At 39.2% G+C, this 22,592-nt stretch overlaps 1 protein-coding gene and 1 pseudogene across 2 annotated transcripts in view; one reads left to right on the forward strand and one right to left on the reverse strand.

Annotated features, from left to right (window-relative positions):
- Positions 1-147: 147 nt before the first annotated feature.
- LOC140942518 (microfibril-associated glycoprotein 4-like) lies at positions 148-16,916 on the forward strand (annotated as a pseudogene).
- Positions 11,576-22,592, reverse strand: part of LOC140942517 (XK-related protein 8-like) — a 16,456-nt gene continuing 5,439 nt past the window's right edge. Inside the window, exons 2-3 of one of the 2 annotated variants that reach the window (XR_012166547.1) lie at positions 18,368-18,592; positions 11,576-14,069 (exon numbers count right to left, since the gene is read on the reverse strand). Coding sequence is in view for 1 of the 2 variants with exons in the window: in XM_073391434.1 (XP_073247535.1) it covers positions 18,574-18,592 (19 nt within the window). In the remaining variant the exon portion in view is untranslated. Of the gene's footprint in view, positions 14,070-18,356; positions 18,593-22,592 lie in introns of those variants that run through there. The other variant, XM_073391434.1, reaches the window with a different exon arrangement.

The following is a 22,592-nucleotide window of genomic DNA, read 5'->3' on the forward strand; positions in this document are numbered from 1 at the left end:
CTTGCGGTAAAAGATTCTATTTGTATTCTAGAACGTTCAGATATATAGTATCTTTCATAATTTATGGTAAACAACCCACCATGGAAGCTCTTGAAAGAGGTCCACCTGCTTCTTCTCGGCCTTTATTCCTCACTGCGCAATAGTTTTCGAACTATTTCGCACGATGAATTTCTTGGTGTTACTCCTTTTTATAGAGAACATTTTTGGCCTGGGACATATTTCATATCCTGGTGTGGGTTGGAGAACTCTAAACTTTGCCGAGCCAGTAGAAAAAAGGAGGTTGAATGGAAGTGTGATTAAAGATGAAGAAGTAGAATCAGAATTAGCTTGTCAATTTAAATGTGTAGGAGAACATCGTTGTCAATCTTACAACTTTGGACCTTCAGAGACCAGCCTGACGAAGCATTTGTGTCAACTGAGCAACTCTGATCGATTTGTTGATCGTGAGAACTTCATGGAAGATGCAAATTTCAAGTACGGAGGATTTCAGGTATCATCTGCTTTTATTCACCATTTGAAAGGGAAAATTTTAAAGTTATCGTAGTTGCAGGTGAAGTTTTCGAGGCTTAAGAATTTCACATATCTTAAAGTGAAATAAGTTAGTCTTTTTCAAAAACTGGTTGCAAGATAGCTGAAAAACACACTTTTTAAGGACTATTGCTAATTACGTACTTGATGGTTAAATACATTAAAATAAATGAAAACATTTCCAACCTTTATCAGAAAGTATTGAATTCATTGCAAGTAGCCCTGGTCACTCAAGTAGTTTAAGCCATGGGTCCAATAGGTTTACCTTTGGAAAATGTTTTATTGGCTATAAATTTGGTACAGATTATGTAGCTGATTCAAAATTTGCCACACATAAAGAAATCATGACCATCGTCCTTAACATTTTTAAGTAAAACATTGTGTTAATAAATCACATGATATCTCACGTGACCATTTTGAAATAATTGGACAAATCGGTAGCGGGTTTAAGAAAAGAAATCGAGCGATAACATTTTTCTCATTCTTATTAAATGTCTCTAACACTTCACGTTAGGAATGACCGTCCATTGCACTTCAATAAAAATTATGAGGGAAAACATCATTTTAAATGCCCTAATTTAACCTTGAATTATTTAAAACTTAAATTTTAAACTTCGCGTACATTCATTCCGAATGTAGAAAGTTAGGTATGTTTATCCTCTTATTATCCAAACAAAGTAAATTTGCCACCAATTCGCCAACTTCCTTCATGTTCAACTTTTGGTCACGTGATCATAATTAAACGTTGCAAGAAGACCTCAAGATTTACTTTTGGGGAAAATTTCATTTTGTTTTAAGTCTCCTAGCGAGAGATATTGTTATTCAATCATATTCTCCGAACACACCTTTGACCCAGGCCTTAAAGCCCTTGAGCAATCTATCGAACAAGGCTAGATTCACTGTTTGGGTGACCCCATTATTAATTACGTTCTAAGAAACTGTAAAATCAACGTCTTATTCCTACGAGGATTTCTATCTCAAACGACGCTAGCACCTCGTGTACCTTTTAGTTGCAATTGGTCGCTTAAGCCGTTTTTCATTTAGAGCCGCTTTGTGGTTTCGGCGGCCGGTTATTTTGTTTACGCGAAGTTTTCTGAGATCAGTGTTAAAATTCGACCTTCTTGCTATTTTTACCGTCAAGTGTAATGATTCGGTTAGCTTTTCTTTCTTGTCACCTTGTTTTTTTTCTTCGTTAAGGACCAAATAGCTTCTTTTTGATTAAAGCAAATCATTGTGTTTTTGAACTAAGTGTTCCGTGTGTGTGTTTATTTCATTGCGTGATTGCGACCGAGTTTGATTATAGATTTAGTACAACCGGTTCAGAGTTGTACTGTATGCAGTTGATAGTTTGAACGTTAAACATGAATTACAATCGAAAAAAATAAAGCAGTTCGGTATCATGCAGACATTTCCAAACGATATTCCTCGGTTTGCCACTTGAAAATCGTGTTTTACTTTTTGCATGAATTAAAGCAAAGGTCAAGGAGTAGTGACGTCACTGGACGGCATTAACGGCCGGTCGATTCAGACGTTACTGAGGGAGTAATAACGACTCGAAGTAATCGGATGAAATTCAGGCTAGTTTTAGGGGCCGAACATTTGACTTTTGAGGCCGGGGGTGTATGGGTGATTTCGTTTGGGTAAGAATCAACACACAGTGTCCTCCAAAAATCCTCTGGTGTGGGATGACTGATCACTGTCTGTATGTTGATGGCAAATAGCCTCAGCCCAGCTAAAAAAACCCATAGATTGCTGCGATGAAATTATCAACCGACCGAAACCGACGTCCACAAACCTTCCCGACATGTTGAAAGTAAAAAGGCGGCTTGCCAGTTTTCGCGCCAAAAGTGAGGTGGTTTCCCGTACGATCACTTTTCACTGGTGAAAAAACATCTTTCGTCCAATCAGACGCAGCGAACGATGTTTTTTCACTAGTGACAGTTTAACGTTCGCGTTGCTGATTGGTTGTGACTAAAAACAGAACGATTTTTCCATCACTGTCATTCTGTGAATAAATCTCGTTGCTTATATAATAAAATTCCGTTTTTTACGTTCTTGGCAGGCAGCCCGAGATAATATGATAAAGAAAGGGTCTCTCCCATCTTTTATGATGTGATGATATGCGCTTGTTGATAAGATTTTACTCTAATGCAGCTATAATTAGCTCTCCTGTTTCTTTCTTTCTTTCAGTCTTTAATTTTTTTTATAATTTATAATTTCTTTATTTCATGCTTTAGTTAGTTAGTTTTACAGAATATATAGCCGTGAAAAAAAAAAAAACGGTCAATAAAACCAACCAAACAAACAAACACGATAGCAATCTAATTAGCCATCTAAAAAAACAAGTTTATGACAATGAACAAATTCAATGGAACAATGTCAATGCGAAGCAGCGTGATTACAACAGTTCCTACAAAGCCGTTTTACTAAGTGAACAATACCGCGCCAATATATCACATCTAACTCAAACTTTAACTAAGTTGTTATTCCAATTTCATAAGTCCAGTGAATTTGAGCCGTCGGTTTATTTTCTTCAAATCCTCATCAGATTCGTTTATTTCTTAACAGCAGAGGCGTAGCCAGGAGTTTTTCAGAGGTACGCACAATTCCCCAAATACCCCTAACCCCCCACCCCACCCAAGGTTCCAAAAGGTGAGGTAACCGTAAGACCAAGCGTTTTCACTGTATCTGAAATGACATAACTAAGTAATCTGAAAATTCTTTATCGTCTATTTGGATTCATTGTCTGAAACACGTCAATCGCTTTGCATAACTTAAACAGGCGCAGATGCGAGAATCCAAAAATATGAAACGTCCCGGTTTGGTGAAGTCTCCGGAAATTTTGAATCCTAAATCGAAAGTGGTACTTTGTATCTAATTACTTTTATGCGTCTCTATTAAAAACAAATTCGGCCTCGGTGGATAACACCCTCCTCGATCTGCTTAATTCTTCATATCCTACGAAAGCCGAATTCATTAATTGCTAATTAAATCAACGCGATTTTTTTACAATCGCGTTAATAAAGTGCATCGTTAATTTCTTACAAGAAAAGGAAATTATAAATAATTTCTTTTTCTGGAAGCCGACATTCGGGCGTAAAACTTAAACTTAAAGAGTCCATTGTTAAATGAATTGAGTCAAACTGTGAACGTAATATAATTATATTTACCTATCTTATCCTTTGCTTTTTATTTTTCATTATTCACTTTCTTATCTTATTTCATTATTGCGATTTTGACGCTCAACTTTTTCAGATATGTACGTGCGTACCGTGCGTACAGGTAGCTACGAAGGATAAGGAATGCCTTCATGGAGTATACCTTTTTAGTGGACATTAGTAGTGAATAGGCTGATTGTTAGTTGATATTTGGTATGTATGCAAACCAGTGGTAATAGAACTGTAGGCAGGGTTTTCATTTGAGGCCGGAGGCCGGACGTTTCGTCCGGTCGTTTGCCATTCCACGTCCGGTACTTTGAGATCAATATTGGCGATTTTTTTTACTACTGTATTATATATTTTTCTTACTAAGGCATCTCATGAACATACTGACTAGAGGATAACAGAATAATCAATTACATTCTTCAAAACGGCCATATAACTCTTTTTTCTTTGCTTATTGAGCGGCGGGATATTTTATTGGTTTCCCCTCTTCATTTAAACGGAATTGTTACCAAACATCTTTTTTGAAAATCAAATAAATTCGCAATGATAAGCCAATGAAAATTCTGTTGTTGCCATTCTCCCTCCCCCTCCCCCTACCAACTGACCATTTTCATTCAGTAATTTACTTTTTAAAGAGAATTTTAGTGAGCGCCAGCATTGCCTAGGAAACTGTTTCCTTGGTTCCAGAAACGCTGGAAATGGCGTTTCTGAGTATTCTATTTTAAAAATTTCCTGGGGGAGCATGCCCCCAGACCCCCCTAGGTGCTTGCGCCTTCGGCGCTCGCGACGCGCCTTACGGCGCCAAGAAAAAATTCACGTCCGGTACTTTCAGAAGTATGTCCGCTTTGATGTGGTGTATTCTCTCTTAAGTTGTTAACCTTTATGATCAGGTCTCAGCGTTAACTTCATCCCTCTTCATCTCAAGGTATATAGGGTATATACTGCCGCCTTTATAGCCTTGAGGATGCTTTCTGCCGAGTAATTTTGTTCTTTAACATCTTCCATACTCTGCTGAAATTCTGAGCCAACAGACAATTTTCTTCATGGCAGTTGACCTCTGGAAAAATCTCCCTATGCACCTTTAATCTTTATATACGTTTTCCTTCACGAAACGCCAAGAGTGATCGTTTTTTCCCTTAAAAGTATACTTTTCTTTTCATTCTTGGATTTCGGAAGCACTGGACATGCTAAAGGTAGTCAATTTAAGGGGGTCTATCACTCAATGATGAGAACATTGAGGTTTGGTCTAGCTTGGTCTTGTTTCATCATAACGTCGACAAGATAATGTTGAAGTGTATTTCAGCTCCAGAAGGGAACTAACGCGTAGAGACTTTGATCAGGATCACGACTTTATAATAGTTCAGAACGGCTGAATTTTTTCGATTTGTTAAATTTACTGAGAATAGGGGACTGCCGGCCATTTAGTGTTTTGAAAACCTTGACCGGCAGTCGAGCTGAAAAAAGTTCTAAGGAACTTGTCAGAAATTAGCAGTGGGGGAGGGGGTGGGGGGGGAGTGGGAATTTTAAATTTGGGTTCGGAAATGAGGTGACCCATCCCTGCAATAGGAGTGAAATTTGCTAAGCCTATCATGACCCTCCCCCTCTTGTATAAATGATAAAATCTAGTTCTTGCAATACAATAGGGTGAGTCAGTATTATGTAAGCTCAAAATATATTTCTAATCTGTTCTTTGTAATGCATTATACGTACATTTCAGATGAGTAATAATAGGGGTTTTCGTGACTGCAGAAAAGGGAGGGGCATGAAAAATGGGCCGTTAAAAGGGGGAGGGCCATGCAAATATGTGTCCGTGATCATGTAGATGTTCACCCACAGAAGAAAAAAGAAGTTCTTTATTTTGTAAAAAAAACGTGGGAGAAATAGGAGAGTCGAGTGATCAGCTGACAGAATCAGAGTCGGACTCTTTAATAATGCTGATTTCTCCCACGTTTTTTTTTACAAAATAAAGAACTTCTTTTTTCTTCTGTGGGTGAACATCTACATGATTACGGACACATATTTGCATGGCCCTCCCCCTTTTAACGGCCCATTTTTCATGACCCCTATTATTACTATTATTACCCTCCAGTAACGTCTGAATCGACCGGCCGTTAATGCCGTCCATTGACGTCACTACTCCTTGACCTTCGCTTTAATTCGTGCAAAAAGTAAAACACGATTTTCAAGTGGCATACAGAGAAATATCGTTTGGAAATGTCTGCATGATACAGAATTGCTTTATTTTTTTTCGATCGTAGTTCATGTTTAACGTTCAAACTATCAACTGCATGCAGCACAACTCTGAACCGGTTGTACTGAATTCTACAATGAAACTCGGTCGCAATCACGCAATCAAATAAACACACACGGAACACTTAGTTAAAAAACACAATGATTTGCTTTAATTCAAAAGAAGCTATTTGGTCCTTAACGAGGAAAAAAACAAGGAAACAAGAAAGAAAAGCTAACCGAACCATTACACTTGACGGTAAAAATAGCAAGAAGGTCGAATTACAGGGGCACCAAACGACAATTTTCGGAAAATATCTGTTCGGAAGACGATTTGAGATCTAGAATTTTCGGAACATTTGTTGTAAATTTTTTTGCTTGCCTGCCTCTCCAAGGATTTTCGAAATCTAAAAACTACTATCATTGCCCATTTTTAACGGATTTTTACCCTGAAAAGGTCACCTAGAATTTTCGGGAGCCTTTTTTCTGGCTAAAACTTTCGAAAAAGTAAGTTTTGATCCCTATAATTTTCGGATCACTAGACTTTCAGCTACGAAATCCGAACAGATAAAAAATTTTTAGGGGATAAAAATATACCTATATCTACCGTTTAAATACTAAAATACGTTTAACAATGCTATGTTTAAGTGGTTTTGAACTATATTCTCGTTGGGTGCCCCTGGAATTATAATATTGATCGCAGAAAGTTTCAACCTCGTTCCCAGGGTTGGAGAGAACCCTTGGAACGAGGTTGAGAAAACTTCGCCTAAACAAAATCACAGGCCGCCGAAACCACAAAGCAGCTCCAAATGAAAAACCTACCGACTCTCCGCAATCATTATTCTTCATTCGCAGTTCAATTTAGCATTTCAGTTTCGAAGACAAGGGCAATTTGCTTTAGGATAAAGATTAAGCTTATCGAAATGTTTGAACTACTCGAAAGAATGACAGGGATGCCCTCTGCTGAATATGAAGCGACAATCGCGCTAAAATTTTTCATTATTATACATAATTATGCGAATGTTTAGACAATCAACCAATCAAAATCACTACCCGGTTTTCGGGTAGTGAGTGACGTCACTGGACGGCATTAACGGCCGGTCGATTCAGACGTTGTTGAGAGGAGAAAACGACTCGAAGCAGTCGGATGATCTTCAGGCTAAATATGGGACTACCGGTCATTTAAAACACCTTGACCGGTTACCAGCCATATAGCCACAGCGTTGCCTAGTCCCTAGGCCTCGTTGTTTCTTCTCGGCCAAAGCGTTTCGGTTTACGTGGTCCATGGAAAAATGTGAGGCGTTTCCCGCTCGTTCGCCTCGGATACGTCACCGAAACGAATTGACCGAGAGGGATTGGGAAAACGCCGTACAGGGACTAGGCAAGCCACAGCGTATTATTTTGGCTAGGCGCGCTCGAATTTAAAATACTGAAATTTCTATTTTTCTGTTGCCTTAATATTTTCTTCCTCAATTTTCCCCGATTTCCAGTACATAAATCTTTGGACATCTTGAAAAAATATATCGCGAACTTTTTCAAAGGATGTATAAATTATTTCAGAACAAACCAAACGAGTTCTCAAGTGTATTTCATGCAGCTGATTTAGTTGGCCTGTGCGTACACTTGCAATAATATTTGCGAATTTACTAAAAAAACAAACGTCTAAAAAATATATTTTCAAAAAATCCAGGTAAATATTATCTGCCACTAACTGCATGCTCACCTGACCTATAAACAAAACGAAAAACAATATTACAAACACACTTTGTAGTTCTTCTTAGTTGTGTCGTCGTTTTACTGCAGGTCTAAAAAGCTCGCTAAATTTATTAATCGCATAAATAAACAGCAAACGGCTAACGAGCGAGGACACCAGTTTTCCTGGTTTATTTCTTACAAAAAGCGAAGACAAACCACAAGTCTGTTACCTTAAGACTAGCGCCACCAGCTTTTATAATAATGACTACAAAAATTCCTTGAATAGCGATGCGATATTTTTCGTCTTATACTTCTTCACAGTTGGCGATTGAGGTTTCTTTCGCAGTGAGCCCCCGCTTGCGTACCCTGTTCAGAGAAGTCATTCCCGGCCAAACTTTCAAATCAAACCAGTTTTAAGATGGACAGTATTTTGATTCGCACTTGTTCCATTCACTCGTTGGTAAATCAAAAGGCACCTTGTTAGCAGTCAACAACTTGCAGAGGGATTCAACTCCGCGATACAGTCACATTAGTTCCGTAAATAAAGCAAATCCTGAGAAGATATGAGCAACCAACTGAATTTTTCTGAATTTCCATGGCACATATTAAGGCAATAAAAAAGACAGCAAAATCGATCCTTCTCTCCGCCGACGGCGGATCATTCATGAAAACAACCACGCGAGGAATAAGCGCTTTCAACTTCAGGCGTTTCCGACAGCCAATCAGATCTTGTGGCATTGTTCTAACAGCCAATCAGCGTTACGGCCAAAATCTGGCCGTAACGAGCACAAGGGTGAGAGAGTTTGTATCAGGCCCAATTTTAGCGGTAGCCGTTAGAGAGAATGTATGACAACCGCTAAAATTGGGGCGTCGATAAAACCCGGAACACAGAACATTCAAGAAGATTCCGGAACATCCCGGAACATGAAAAAATAAAAAATAATTTTCATGAAAAAAATATAATAATAATAATAAAATTATTTTCGTAAAAATTAATAATAACCTAAAATAACAGGAAACCGTAAAAGAAAGAAATAAAGAAAAAGAAACTCGAATCATCTCCGGGTATGAGAAAACAATATTTTTGTCGCAGATAATTTGTGGGGCGAGGGTCCATGAAAATGACAGAAATGAGTGAAGGTTTGGTTCTAAATTCGAAATGTATTAAAATGGGTCGCGAGGAGGGCCTTTCAAGCTTTCCTCACACAGCCACCCCTCGTTATTGTTTGCCATGCGGTTTAACGGTTATCCACTTACTTTACGGCTTTTCGAACGTAAGAAGAGCTTAGGGGCTCGTCGCTTTGGACTTTAGCAGATAAGAATCACATTCGCCGTGAATCAGTTGCAGTGGCAGTGGCAGTGGTAGCGCAGCGGTAGTTTCAACTATTATCAGTTAGCCTGAATTGTATCCGTCTACCGAGTCGCAAGTGAAGTTTGCGACTCGAAGAGATGGCTGAAATTCAAGCTAGATCACAGCCCCCTATTTTCCTTCGCCAAGGTGAAGATTGCGATCGCCACTGTCAAAGTGATTTGGGTATCCTCTGACGACTAAACTGGTGAGAACGAAGTTGGTGCTAACTCGTATGGTTTGCTAACGTGTGTGTGTGGAACTACAACTTTTATGGGAGGGGCTGTTGTGATTCCCGTGATCATGGAGATCCACATCGACTTTCTATGCCCGTTTCAGTCCCCAGACGCGCTGACACGACGGAACCAAATGCTCCGAGATGATGATATATTTAGCAAGGTGGAACAAAGAAACAAACAAACAAAGACGGACGGCTCCTTTCCTTTCCATTCACCTTTGACCCGAGTACGTAACAAACGAATACTGTAATATTCAGTGAATTTAACTGCATGGAAAATAGTGTTTTCAAAAATAACAGGTCGCATTAGCAAACCTTTAAGTGTCTTCGATAAAATAGGCTTGGGCTCGAAATCTAGGGTGGTGGGGGCAGCGTTTCAGCACACAGAGTGGAAAAAAAATGCAACGTCACAGGGGACTCGAAAACCTCGAATAAATATTCTCCATCCTCAACTAGGCGGGAAAAAAGAGGGGACTGTAAACTAGCTTGAATTTCCGCGGCCTCCACGAGTCGCAAACTCCTCTTGCGACTCGAGGAGACGTCTGAAATATCAGGCTGACTGTAAACAGTATAGAAACTACTACGAATGTGAGTATTGTCAACTAAAATCGAAAGACAGGAGCCCCTTAGCTATTCTTAAGTTCACAGAGCCTAGTCTGTAAGTACTTCATGTGAACCTCAAGAAAGTAAAGCACCTCAAGTAAGAACATGTCAGTTATATATAACTATTTATTGGCTTGACATGAGTTACTTAATTACCGACTTGGCTTATTTAAAGGTAGCTAGGTACTTTATTAAATACATTGCAGTATAAGCTGAATTGCGTATTTACATAATGGTAATAATTGTAAAAATGAGTAATAATTGTAATAGCTAAGACTAAAAACGTATAATAAGAAACCTAAAAATTATTTACAATTCTTCCTAAGGCCATAAAAAAACTGTTCTTAAATCTATTTGTCTTGCAACGCGGCAAAGTGAAAGAGCGCGCGTGCCTTAGATTATAGTTGCTCTTATAAAGAGGCGGCAACAACTTTCTTAACTTGTGGTTCGGGTCGCTCATTATGCTTTCAAACGTGCGCGTGCAAATATTGTGGTGATGCTCCGCAACCGTTGGTAAACTCATAAGCGCTAAAGCTTGCTGATATTCTATACCAGGACATATGATTCGCATTGCTCTTTTCTGAACGCGTTCTAATTCTTACGAAAGGTAGGCTGGAAGCACGGTATAGAAAACTGGCGCAGCATAGTCAATGACGGAGCGCACGCATGTAATGTAAAAAAGGCATAAATCTTTCTGTGGAACACGAGCTCTTTTTAGCTGAACAAGAAAATAGAGCCTCTTTTCTGCCTTCATAGTAACTTCCGTGATGTGCGCATTCCATGTTAAGTCACCAGAGATAGTGAAACTGCAATAAGCGTGTAAGTCTCTTGGCCTTTAATAACAACACCACAAAACCAAATTCGAATGAAGATTTATTGTAACCGACGTGCTTGGTACTAAGAGTGTGCATACAAACAGCGTGGGTTGAAACTAAAACGGTAAAAAAGCAAAAAAGTTACAAGTTGCGACTAAGGTAAATTAGAGTAAGGAAATAACAAAGCTGCAAAACGAGGACTGTGAAGTACACTTACATTGTTTCGGCCAGAGAAAACTGCTGTAAAGCGGACTGCGAATAACGCGAAGAGACTTGCAAGAAACTAAACAGAACTGCGCTAAGCGCGGACCAAAATGAGCTGCACAAACTGTACTGCAAAACTACGATATGAAAAATACGCTAGAACATGCGGAAAATAAAACTATAGAAACTTAGAAAGGCGCTAATGAAGATGAAACAGCAAAGAAAGGCTAACGAGGGCGCGAAAACTGACAGAAAGGAATAAACACCTAAATTAACGCCAAAAAAAAAGACTAAACAAAAGGACGAAAAGAAGTATAAACTAATTTGCGTACGCAAAGGAAAAACAAATTACGCAAGAACGAATAATAGAAAAAATGTTACACTTGGATCTTACAGATAGTAACACCTAAAAGTTTAGCATCTTTAACTAATCTGATGCACTCCTCTCCTATGCCACTGGAGGAAAGTCACAATCTGATGTAAAACTAATGCGGAGCTCCTTGCATTTGCCAGTGTTTAACTTGACTCTGTTTCTGGTTGACCAATTTACTACCTCATTTACCATACCTTGAGCCTCGCTATGCTGTCCTTTCTTCATTACCTCTGATGTTGTGGTATCGTCTACATATTTCCAAATAGAAGCATTACTGCCAGTTAAATCATTTATCATGATAAAAAAGCCAAGGGCCTAGTTTGGTCCCTTGCGGAACGCCCGAAGGTACTGTGCTCCATTCGGATACACAACCTTCAGAGAGTTTGATTCTCTGTGAGCGAGCTGATAGGAAATCTATTATCCAATTTATGACGCTAGGTACGATGTCAAGCGCGCATAATTTCCTTACTAAGATACTACGGTCAATTAGGTCAAATGCTTTCTTGTAATCAAACAGGAGTGTCTTGATAGTCGAACCGTTTCCATCAGTCCCTTGAGACCACTAGTGGAGCATCTCCAACGGGGCAAAAGTTGTCGAAGACTTCGGTATCGCATTAAACTGGCTTGGGTCCAGAGAGCGCAGTACAGCTGGCTTTACGTGCTCTGTGACGCCAGAGTCCTCTGCGACCTTAGAGATACTCGGTGTTAACGATATAGGACTCAGATCTTTCTTGATCTCCTTAACAGGCTTGGTTTTGGGTAAAGGAGTGACGTCTGCCAATTTCCAGGGTCTCGGTGGCTACTGTTCCTTGAAAGAGGCATTTAGAATGATTGAGACAGGATAGGCGAGAAATTCCGCATACTCCCTTACTATCCAATTAGGAATACCGTCCGGACCGCCTGTCATACTCCGCAACCACTAGATGCTTTGGAGACTGATCTTCTAGAGGGAGCTTGGGAATCTCGTTAGACAGGCGGTTCTCTTCAAGAGGCTCTAACAAGGCGTGGTTGATAAGGTCAGCAATCTCGCTCATGGACGACCCCTCCAACTCATCGATGTCAAGGAAAGAGATCAGGTTGCTCGAGGAGGATTGCCGCGCTCCGATGAGTCTCTTTACTTCCTTCCACAGGACTAAGGGTCGCTCTCCTTCATTTGATCGATCTTTGTTTCATACAACGTTGCTTTGCAGCATTTGCGCATTTGACATGACATACTGCACCGACATTTCAGACCATCGCAGAGCCGTAAATGGTTAACCGCCAAATGATTAACTCATGGCAAACAATTACAAGAGGTACCTGTGCGAGTAAAGCTTGAAAACCCCTCTCCTCGCGAGCCATTTTAATATATTTTGAATTTAGAAGCAAGCCTTCACTCACCACTGTCATTTGCATGGACCCTCACTCGCCCAACAAATTATTTGCAACAAAATATTGTTTTCTCATACTCGGAGATGATAGCAGTTTCTTTTTCTTAATCATTTCTTTATTTTTCGTTTTTTTCTTTGTTATTTTTTGTTATTTTGTTATTATTAATTTTTACAAAAACTGTGTTATTATTGTCATTTTATTAAATTAATTTTTTTTCATTAAAATTATTTCTATTTTTTCATGGCCGGGATGTTCCGGAATGTTCCGGAATGTTCCGCGTTCCGGGTTTTATCGACGCCCCTAAAGTACTCTGCTTGCAGAATTTGATATGCCTAAAACTGGGCCTGATCTCAGGTTTTTATCGTCGTCATTTTACTAAGAGGTTTAGCGAGGACGTCCTGGTAGTGGAAACAAGTTATCAAATGTTAGAAGTTTTAGCATTTTGCGATCGGGAGAGGGCTTAACCTCCTCCAAAAAAGATAACAGGGCTAACTCTTCTGGCAAATAAAATTGCAATTAAGAATTCTGGGTTTTCTATTTTTTTTTATAATAAGCGAATATACTTTAAATCAAATCTCGTACTCGTAGTTGTTCTCCTCCTCGAATCTAAAGTTTTCTTTTTTTTTTCTTTTTTTTTTTTTAGTTTTCTAATACCAATTTTGTTCGATTTATTTTAGTGAGGCCAGGCAATGGCTACTCAACTGACAAGAATTTTTTTAAATGATCTTAGTCCTTTTTTAGCCTAGTTTGCCGGCTAGAGGCCGATTGAGGCTTTTGCGTGAGATAAACCTGTATGCTTTAAAACAGAGTGCTTGTGGGACGGGTGGATCGCCTTGTGGTGACAAAGGAGTCTGCATCCCCATCTATCAAAATAACAGCGTACGATGCCATTGCGATGACGGCTATGCTGGAATACCTTGCAGTAAGTAAAAATATGTTCTCTTAATACTGGCAAGAGGGGTAGTTATGATACATGGGTTATCCCATGGGAACGAAACAAATCTCTTGAAACTCTTGACAGTTTTTAGACACTTTATTCCGCTGTTTATTATCTTACTGAGCATATGTTGATTTTTGAGCCAGCTCTATATAAATTATCGTATTGCTGTGTGGGGCCATGCTCAAACATATCTGAAAACGCTCTCACTACACTATGCTCCATATAGATCGAGCGGCCCGGTTATCCAAATTTTTTGATATTCTCCTACTGATGAAGTATAAATACTGAATAATGCAAGTGTGTGTCATCATGCATGACGTCTTCAATAACTTCATAACTCTTTACCTGGTTAATATTTCTACTAGCCTCTTACTTGATATTGACAGGTATGTGCCCTTGAACAGGGTATGGTTTTCAGGGTCTTGAGCCTTGAACGGAGTATACAATTTTACTATTTAGCGTCTTGAACAGGGTGCCCTTGAGTGTGAGTGTTGGTGATGAGTTGCCTACATTTCGGTACTAAGAATCTTTTTCCAAAAAGTCTAATTCCATGATGTTGGTCTGGAAAAAAAGAATTAGTTCTGTAAGCAAGACGAAAATAATCAGGGCCTGTGGTCATCTGTCTGGTAAAGTCTGGTACTCTTTGAAAAAGGCCGCAAATGGAGCGGTTTTGTTTCTGTGGGATACCGCATACACCATGGTACACAGTAGGAGGAAAACAAGAAAGTAAGAAAAAGAAAAGGAAAAAAAGCACAACAAGACTAGAAAATATAGAAGAAGATACAATGTAAGTTATCACAGTAAAAGATTATAAAATTTATGTATCTTGTCTTAAACAGGATAGCGAAATGAACAATTTTTGTCTTAATTGGTCTGGGTTTGAAGGCCTCGGCGGCACATCTCCACCAACATTTCTTTTGAATGTCCCCCCCCCCGGGGGGAGCGGAACAGTATTCCCCAAAGTATTCGACTGTATATTACACGACCTTCTTCTACTTATTTTGAAATCAAGGCATACTTATGTTGACACGTCCACTTTAATACATAAGTAAAGAAAGCTTTCATAAAACTAACTTTAGTAATCTTTTATAATAACAGGAGCCGATTAAGTAATCGGCTCCTGATAATAATCATAATAATGAAAATAATAATAATAATCTTTCATTGTCATAACTTACATTGTATCTTCTATATTTTCTAGTCGTGTTGTGTTTTTTTCCTTTTTTTTCTTACTTTCTTGTTTCCTACTAATGTGTAACTTACGATTTTGTCTGCCCACCTCGATTAGCTTGTTACAAGCTAAAAGGATATTTGAAATTCGTAATTATGTAATTATGAATGATTAATTAATTAATTAGTAATTATGAATGAACAATAAGAGAATAAAAAGTGAAAGCAGTGGTAGGTTCAGTAATTTAAAGGTTTTATATTTTGTTTTAATAGAACCAAAGAGCTGTATTCAGCTCCTGCAAGATGGTTTTAATTCTGATGGACTGTACACCATCAATCCAGATGGCGGCAAACCAATTCAAGTGCTGTGCGATATGACCACAGGCGGCGGAGGATGGACGGTTTTTCAAAGACGCTTTGACGGTTCTGTCGATTTTTTTTCTGGTCTGGGAACAGTACAAACACGGATTTGGAGACCTGAATGGGGAGTTCTGGTTTGGAAATGACAACCTGTACCGTTTGACAGCCGCTTATGATGTGAAGTTGAGAGTTGATTTGCAGGACTTTGAAGACAACAAATTTTACGCTGAGTACGGGACTTTTAAGGTGTCTGATGAAGCAGATAGATATCGGCTTCTGATTGGTGGATACAATGGTAGTGCTGGTGACTCAATGGCGTCCAGCGGAGAAACTACAAAGTAAGAATATAGAAAACCTTTTTTGATGGTTTATCAGTACTGTACTGAACAAAACCACACTGAAAAGCATGCCTTAAGAATACAATCTAAGGCACAAATTTAGTTACCGGCCGAAATTAAACTCGGATCGAGTGAAAAACTTCTACTTTAATTGCCTCATTTTAAAACATGACCTTGCTTTGTAATTTGAGTGGCAAACTGAACGCGTTGCAGGCGTTAAACTAAGATTGCATAGGATCTAAAGAGCCCGGGATAAAAATCCCGCCTTCTGCAAGCGTGTTACTCCGTTTCTAGAATATCGAGCACGTATCTTCCAACACGCACTCTCCCTATAACTTAGCGACGACCTGGAGCGCTTGCAGAAGCCAGCAATCTCTATCTTTTCTCCAGGATTGCCATATTTGCAAAATTTGTAATTACATCACATTAACAGCCTTAAGGGCAGACGTGGTGGACTGTATTCGAAGCTATTTGAGTCTGTCCTGTCTAAACCTGTTCATTAATCATGTCATTTGCTGCCACCCCAGCGTGTTTCCTGCTATAGGGGCCACGCCTTTTTAGTGAACGCGTGCCACGTTCACAGACCGCATTCATAACACCTTAATCCGAGTAACGTGACGTATTGTTATAGCTTGCGTCAGTAATATTTTGATAGGTTTTAGTTTATAGCGCCATAGTTGATACACAGTCATACATATCTTGTTACGTTTATCACTATCATTTTTATATACGGTTTAATACAATATCAATACATATCAAAATGGGTTTAACTATTATTCGCATCGTTGACTTATTAATTTAGTGCTACATACTTTCTCACACAGCAATCGGCAGTTTACCACACAAGATCAAGACAACGATCACGCCGGTAGCGTCAACTGTGCTATCACATATAAAGGAGCTTGGTGGTACGATTCATGTCACTGGTCCAATCTCAACGGGCTGTATCATGGTGGACAACATGAGTCATATGCTGATGGGATGGAGTGGTTTACTTTAAAGGGCCATTATTACTCTTTTAAACGCACTGAGTTGAAAATAAGACCCAACATTTGGTGAGTTCAGGATTTCAATCCGACTGAATCAAGTTGTTGTAGAAAAGTGATAGAATGCAGTGACAATGTTGATACATGCGGCGCGTATTGTCCCAGCATGACTCTGACATAAGTTTGTTGACAGCATGGTCTTTTTTCTTGATATATCAGGGGCGCCCAACGTCAATTTTCGGAAAATATCTGTTCGGAAGACGATTTGAGATCTAGAATTTTCGGAACATTTGTTGTAAAATTTCTTGCTTGCCTGCCTCTCCTAGGATATTCGAAAATCTAAAAAATGGTATAATTGCCCATTTTTAACGGATTTCTACCCTAAAAAGGTAACCTAGAATTTTCAGGAGCCTTTTTTTTCTGGCTGAAATTTTCGAAAAGGTAAGTTTTGATCCCTACAATTTTCGGATCACTAGACTTTCAGCTAGGAAATCCGAACTGATGAAAAATTTTTAGGGGATAAAAATATGCCTATATCTACCGTTTAAATACTAAAATACTAAAATATGTTCAACGATGCAATGTTTAAGTGGTTTTGAACTATATTCTAGTTGGGTGCACCTGATATATCAGGAGAAACAACAACCAACAGCCAATAGTTAAGGGCAAAACAAAAACTCAGGCAGTTTCATCACAACAATTTAGAGTTCTTGGCACTGTTTCAAAAATTAGATTGGATTTCTACCGCCGTTTTGTCGTGAGCGATGAGTTAAGGGGTGGGTGGCGATAGTAAAACAGCCGCATTTCCAAAGGGGAGCATTTTCTAATCACAGATCTCTGCTCCACCTTGGAAACTGCAATATTTTGGCATTTGACATCAGCCCGTATTACTCACCATTTTTCGCCCACGTCAGGAGAAGGATAAACTAGCTATTTAAGCCTTTCAGTTATCTAACAATTATGAAATGAGGCTGGGTAAGAAATGATTATGAAGAATTATACAGATTGGGGGGGGGGGGGGGGGGGGAGGGTATTCACCGGGGAGAAAATAGCCTTCGTCCGAGATCTGCACAATTCTTCATATCATTTGAAGGCCAAATTCAATAACTGTTTTATTATTCACAGTTTCAGAATATGAAAGATGCTTAAAAAAGTGATGAATCACATCCATCGGGCAATATCTTTTTCCATCAGTTGTAAATCAGAAATTCAGCTATTTCGTTTCGATGCATACCGCGCTACCACACTGCTGCCTGGAAACGAAGTTGCCATTGTATATTGGGGCAATATACCATCGTATCGATGGGTATGTTGCTCGCATCTTCCAAATTTGGTCAGCGGTAGCTTGGTATGAAGATTAGCCTGGTAATTTAAGCCAATCAGAAACAGCCGAATGCTTGAATGAATAATAGTTGGTAATAAGCACTTGTATGAATAAAGGATGAGTTACAAGTGTCAATAACAATTCAAAAGTAGGTTGAGTTTGATCGTCCGGGTGAACGTAGTCCTGAATAGGACTGTTGTTGTTGACAGTGACTGACACCTCGACAACCTGTGCGGTGGTCATCTTCAGAGTCAAAGTGAGTTGTATCACGTCAGTTGATGGTATTATACTCTGGTTATTGATCTGATTGGTAAGTTATGTCGTGATGTTATTGGTCGCCTGTCAGTTAAGCCGTGATGTTATTGGCTATGAAGACTCGTAATCATGATCAGTAATTGGTGCGTTTCGATCCTTCTCTTGTTACAGTTAAACAGTCGTCTATTGTTAACGTTGATAGTAGTCGGTAGAATACGTTATACATGTCGCAGAGTAGGCTGTCAGGTGAGTCGCAAACTAGTTGCGCTCGTCTCGTCAGAGTCCGGATAGTAGTAGCCTTGTGAGAGGTCGGGTTGTACGAAGACTGGTCTAGTAATCGGTCGGTATGTGTCGGTTTTCTGTAAATAGCCGTTTTTAGTTTGTTGTTGTCGGGAGTGACCAAGCAGTCTAGAAAAGGTATCTTACCATTTTCTTCGATCTCCTTGGTGAACTGTATGTCTCCGTTCTGTCTGTTAAGGTGTTCGTGAAAATCGTCGATTCCGTCTTTAACAAGACAATTCAGCAATTCAGTTGCTACTGCTCCGGTTTCCTCGATTAGCGTGTCAAATGCTTCATTGGCCGGGAGCATATGTACTCCCGTGGGCATTTCTTGAAGAAATCAAGCAACTAGGCTAGTTGTGTTCAGGGGACCTAAAAGAACAAGAAAAACGAATTTGCCACTTTTGCAACCAGCATGGAGGCTTTTTTACTGAGTATTTTAGAACACAACGTCAAAAGCCCTGCGTGGAAACGAGGCTGAGGATAAAACTTTATCATATCTTCGATAAACATGGTTCAATTTTCCACATATTATCAGGATGTGTTAATTAAAAAAGTAAACGAGACTTACCTCTAAGTTGAAGTTTGATTGTAATTTTATCTGTCACCAAGCGCTGAGGGATTACCCATCACTGCACCTCAGTGTTTGAAAATTTTATCGTAGTACACAGTTAAGAAGACGAAAATCGACTGGCAGAAATTCGAGATGTTTTGCCTGAGAGAAAATGAGAAAATGAGAAAATTCCTTCGACAAATATGATAACAAACATGCCTACACCCGATCATCTTGACGAGCTTCTTTGTCATTTGCAGTTTTTTTCCAAAGACAAACGAAAGAAAGATAGAAGCGACTCCGAACCAGACACAATGTCCAGCTTTCAAAAGACCCCAGCGTCACGCTGGCGACTGACTACTTACAGTGCTCTTAGTTTTGACCGAATATCCTTAAAAATATGTCTGTAAACACTGAGGACTGGGATGTTGACTTTGCCTTTCCAGATTTTAACCCAGCTTTGTTTGAATGAGAACGAAGCTGATGTGGAAACTGAATCGTAACCTTTCCGTGGAAGAAAATATGGTCCGTGTTTGAAAATTTTAACGCTTATCACGCTTGAAGACGAGAATGAACTGGCAGAAATTCGAGAGGTTTTCCCCCAAAAATTAACGAGCGAATCCTTCGACGATGACAACAAACTTACCTTGAAAAAGCTTCTTTGCCTTTGCATTTTTTTTTGTTTACAAGGACCAACGGAGGAAAGATGAAAACGACTTCGAGAAAGACACAGTGCCCGGTTTCCAAAATACTCCAGCGTTACATTAAAGAGCTAAAACTTACAGCGCTCTTAGTTTTGACCAAATAAACTTTTTCAACATGGCGAATTTTTTTTCACTTTCTCGGAAACCCTTTGTTGTGTGCTATTGTTTCGTGAGCCAATGAAAACTTTCTTTCTTAACGCCTGTCAAATGATTGTCAAATCGCGCGTCCTGCACTTGTTTCCGGTCCCCCAAACTGGGCCCCAAACTGAAAGAAGCCATATAATTAACATCTTGATAGCCTCGTTTTTTCGGTCCCAACTGTAAATTATGGATCCTGGTCCTTTTCCATCGATTTATGGCCCGCGCGCTTCGCGCTTGGGCCATAAATGGGTGGAAAAAAAGCTCGGTCCGTAGTTTACAGTACGGACCGGAAACTCGGCCTATCTACCGACTACTATCAACGTATTACTTTAGACACAATAAGCAAGAGAAGCTTACCTCATAAATAGAGGGAAAACCATGTTTATCGTAGCCTGAAATTCATCCGATTGCTTCGAGTCGTTTTCTCCTCTCAACAACGTCTGAATCGACGGGCCGTTAATGCCGTCCAGTGACGTCACTCGCTACCCGAAAACCGGGTAGTGATTTTGATTGGTTGATTGTCTAAACATTCGCATAATTATGTATAATTATGAAAAATTTTACCGGGATTGTCGCTTGATATTCAGCGGATCGCATCCCCGGCATTCTTTCGTTTAGTTCAAACATTTCGATAAGCTTAATCTTTATCTTAAACAGCAAAATTGCCCTTGTCTTCGAAACTGAAGTGCTAAATTGAACTGCTAATGAAGAATCATTGCGGAGAGTGTGTAAGTTTTTCATTTAGAGCCGCTTTGTGGTTTCGGCGGCCGTTGATTTTGTTTACGCGAAGTTTTCTGAGATCAATGTTATAATTCGACCTTCTTGCTATTTTTACCGTCAAGTGTAATGATTCTGTTAGCTTTTCTTTCTTGTCTCCTTGTTTTTTTTCTTCGTTAATTAAAGCAAATCATTGTGTTTTTGAACTAATTTTTCCGTGTGTGTGTTTATTTCATTTGCGTGATTGCGACCGAGTTTGATATTTATAGAATTTAGTACAACCGGTTCAGAGTTGTACTGCAAGCAGTTGATAGTTTCAACGTTAAACATGAATTACGATCGAAAAAAATAAAGCAGTTCTGTATCATGCAGACATTTCCAGACGATATTTCTCGGTTTGCCACTTGAAAATCGTGTTTTACTTTTTGCATGAATTAAAGCAAAGGTCAAGGACTAGTGACGTCACTGGACGGCATTAACGGCCGGTCGATTCAGACGTTACTGAGGGAGAAATAACGACTCGAAGTAATCGGATGAAATTCAGGCTATGTTTATCGCAGATATGATAAAGTTTTATTCTCAGCCTCGTTTCCACGCAGGGCGTTTGACGTCGTTTTTCAAATTCTCCGTAAAACGCCTCCGTGCGGGTTGCAACAGTGGCAACATCATTTTTCTTGTTCTTTTAGGTTCCCTAAACACAACTAGCGTTGTTGCTTGCTTTCTTACGTGATATTTTAACAGATGCTACCGGACTATCAATGCTTTTCAAACCTGAGAAAGATAAGAAACGTTCGCTCTCACATAACATAACTTAAAGGTCAAATGAACCAAAAAATTGACATATTTTCTTTTGTCGCTTTACCTTCACCAAACACTAAAAAGAACCATCCTAAGTGAGATTTGGGTAAATATTTTTCTTCCCAAGCCTTTATAGAAAGATAAAAGATCAAAATCCGAGCATTTCCGAAGACTTCACGAAAACGTTTCTGAAATGGCCGCGTGATAGACTGGAGACTACGTGATGTCCGTGACGTCAATGTTGGTCTTTCAGGGCGGAAAAACGTTCTGCGCAAGCTTCTGCGCATCCCTTATCGCCTGCGTTTGTTTGTCTCGTTCTGTGAGAGTTCTGACTGAGACTGAATGAAATACACGAGGTGCGAACGTTTGCTCGTTGTAAAGGCTTCTTTTTTTCTTTTTGTTGTTTTTTCGTCACTTGAAAATTACTTTGGATTCAGAACAACCAATGTTAGAGTAAAAACAGATCATTCTGTCAGTCTGTGGTGGAATAAAACGTTTTGAACATTTCCAAAAAGGTTTGTATTTTTCTGATAATTGTGCATTCGATTTGTGAGTTGATTTTGTGCCTTCTTTCGCCGGGTTGAATTAAAACCTGCTTGTATTCTGTTATTAGTAGTTATGGTTACTTTTTTTACGTGCCCAGATTTATTTACCTTTGCAGAACCAGCTTTATCCTTGTCTTCAGTCAAAGAACCGTAACGGCTAACGCATGCAAGTGAACAAGCTTTTAAAAACTTTCTCGGAACTTTAGAAGGCCAGCAAGCTTACTCGAGAAGAAAAGACTACTTCGATCATTTCTCTGTTGCTCAAGTAATAATAGTCAGAGTTTTTTTCCTGTAGTTTTTTCAGTTTTAATTACATAGTTTTGTTATCTCTGTACGCAAATTTTCCTTTCACTCGTTGTGAAGTAGCGGAGAACGACAACTGCCGGCAATGACTCCAAAACAATCGATTCATTGCCCGTAATCAATTCCTGGAGCTGGATTCGACTGAAGCGAGCAAAACAAATCCTTATGTGCAGTTTTCTGTACTTTCTAATGATTCAGTTTGCTGAGTTTAATTTGCTTGAACATGAAGACCCTCGCATGGACCAGTTATTAAAAATAGCTAATCTAGCTACGGTAAGTAGTCGAAATCATGGCTTGGCTGCGAAGCTTGCAACTCATCTTTTGCTTTTAAGATCTTTAGGTAGGTTGTTTCCGTACAGAAAATTCACTTCTTCTTTGTCAGCAGGTATAAGAGCCTCAAGCCTTGTGTTTTTTTAATGAAAATTTGTTGTCTTGCAACCTTATTGAAGCATTTTTTAGTTCACTTAAGCTGAATTTTATGCATGATGGAATTGTTCGCATCTCTTTTCCAGCTTGAAGTGGCGTCTATGGTCTTTAAAGTGACCTCAATCGGTAATTAAATCTTATACATAATTGGAAAGAAGTTTTTGCAATAATGTAACTTTAACTTT

This window comes from Porites lutea, chromosome 7 (genome assembly GCF_958299795.1).
Source record: "Porites lutea chromosome 7, jaPorLute2.1, whole genome shotgun sequence".
Lineage (NCBI taxonomy): Eukaryota > Metazoa > Cnidaria > Anthozoa > Scleractinia > Poritidae > Porites > Porites lutea.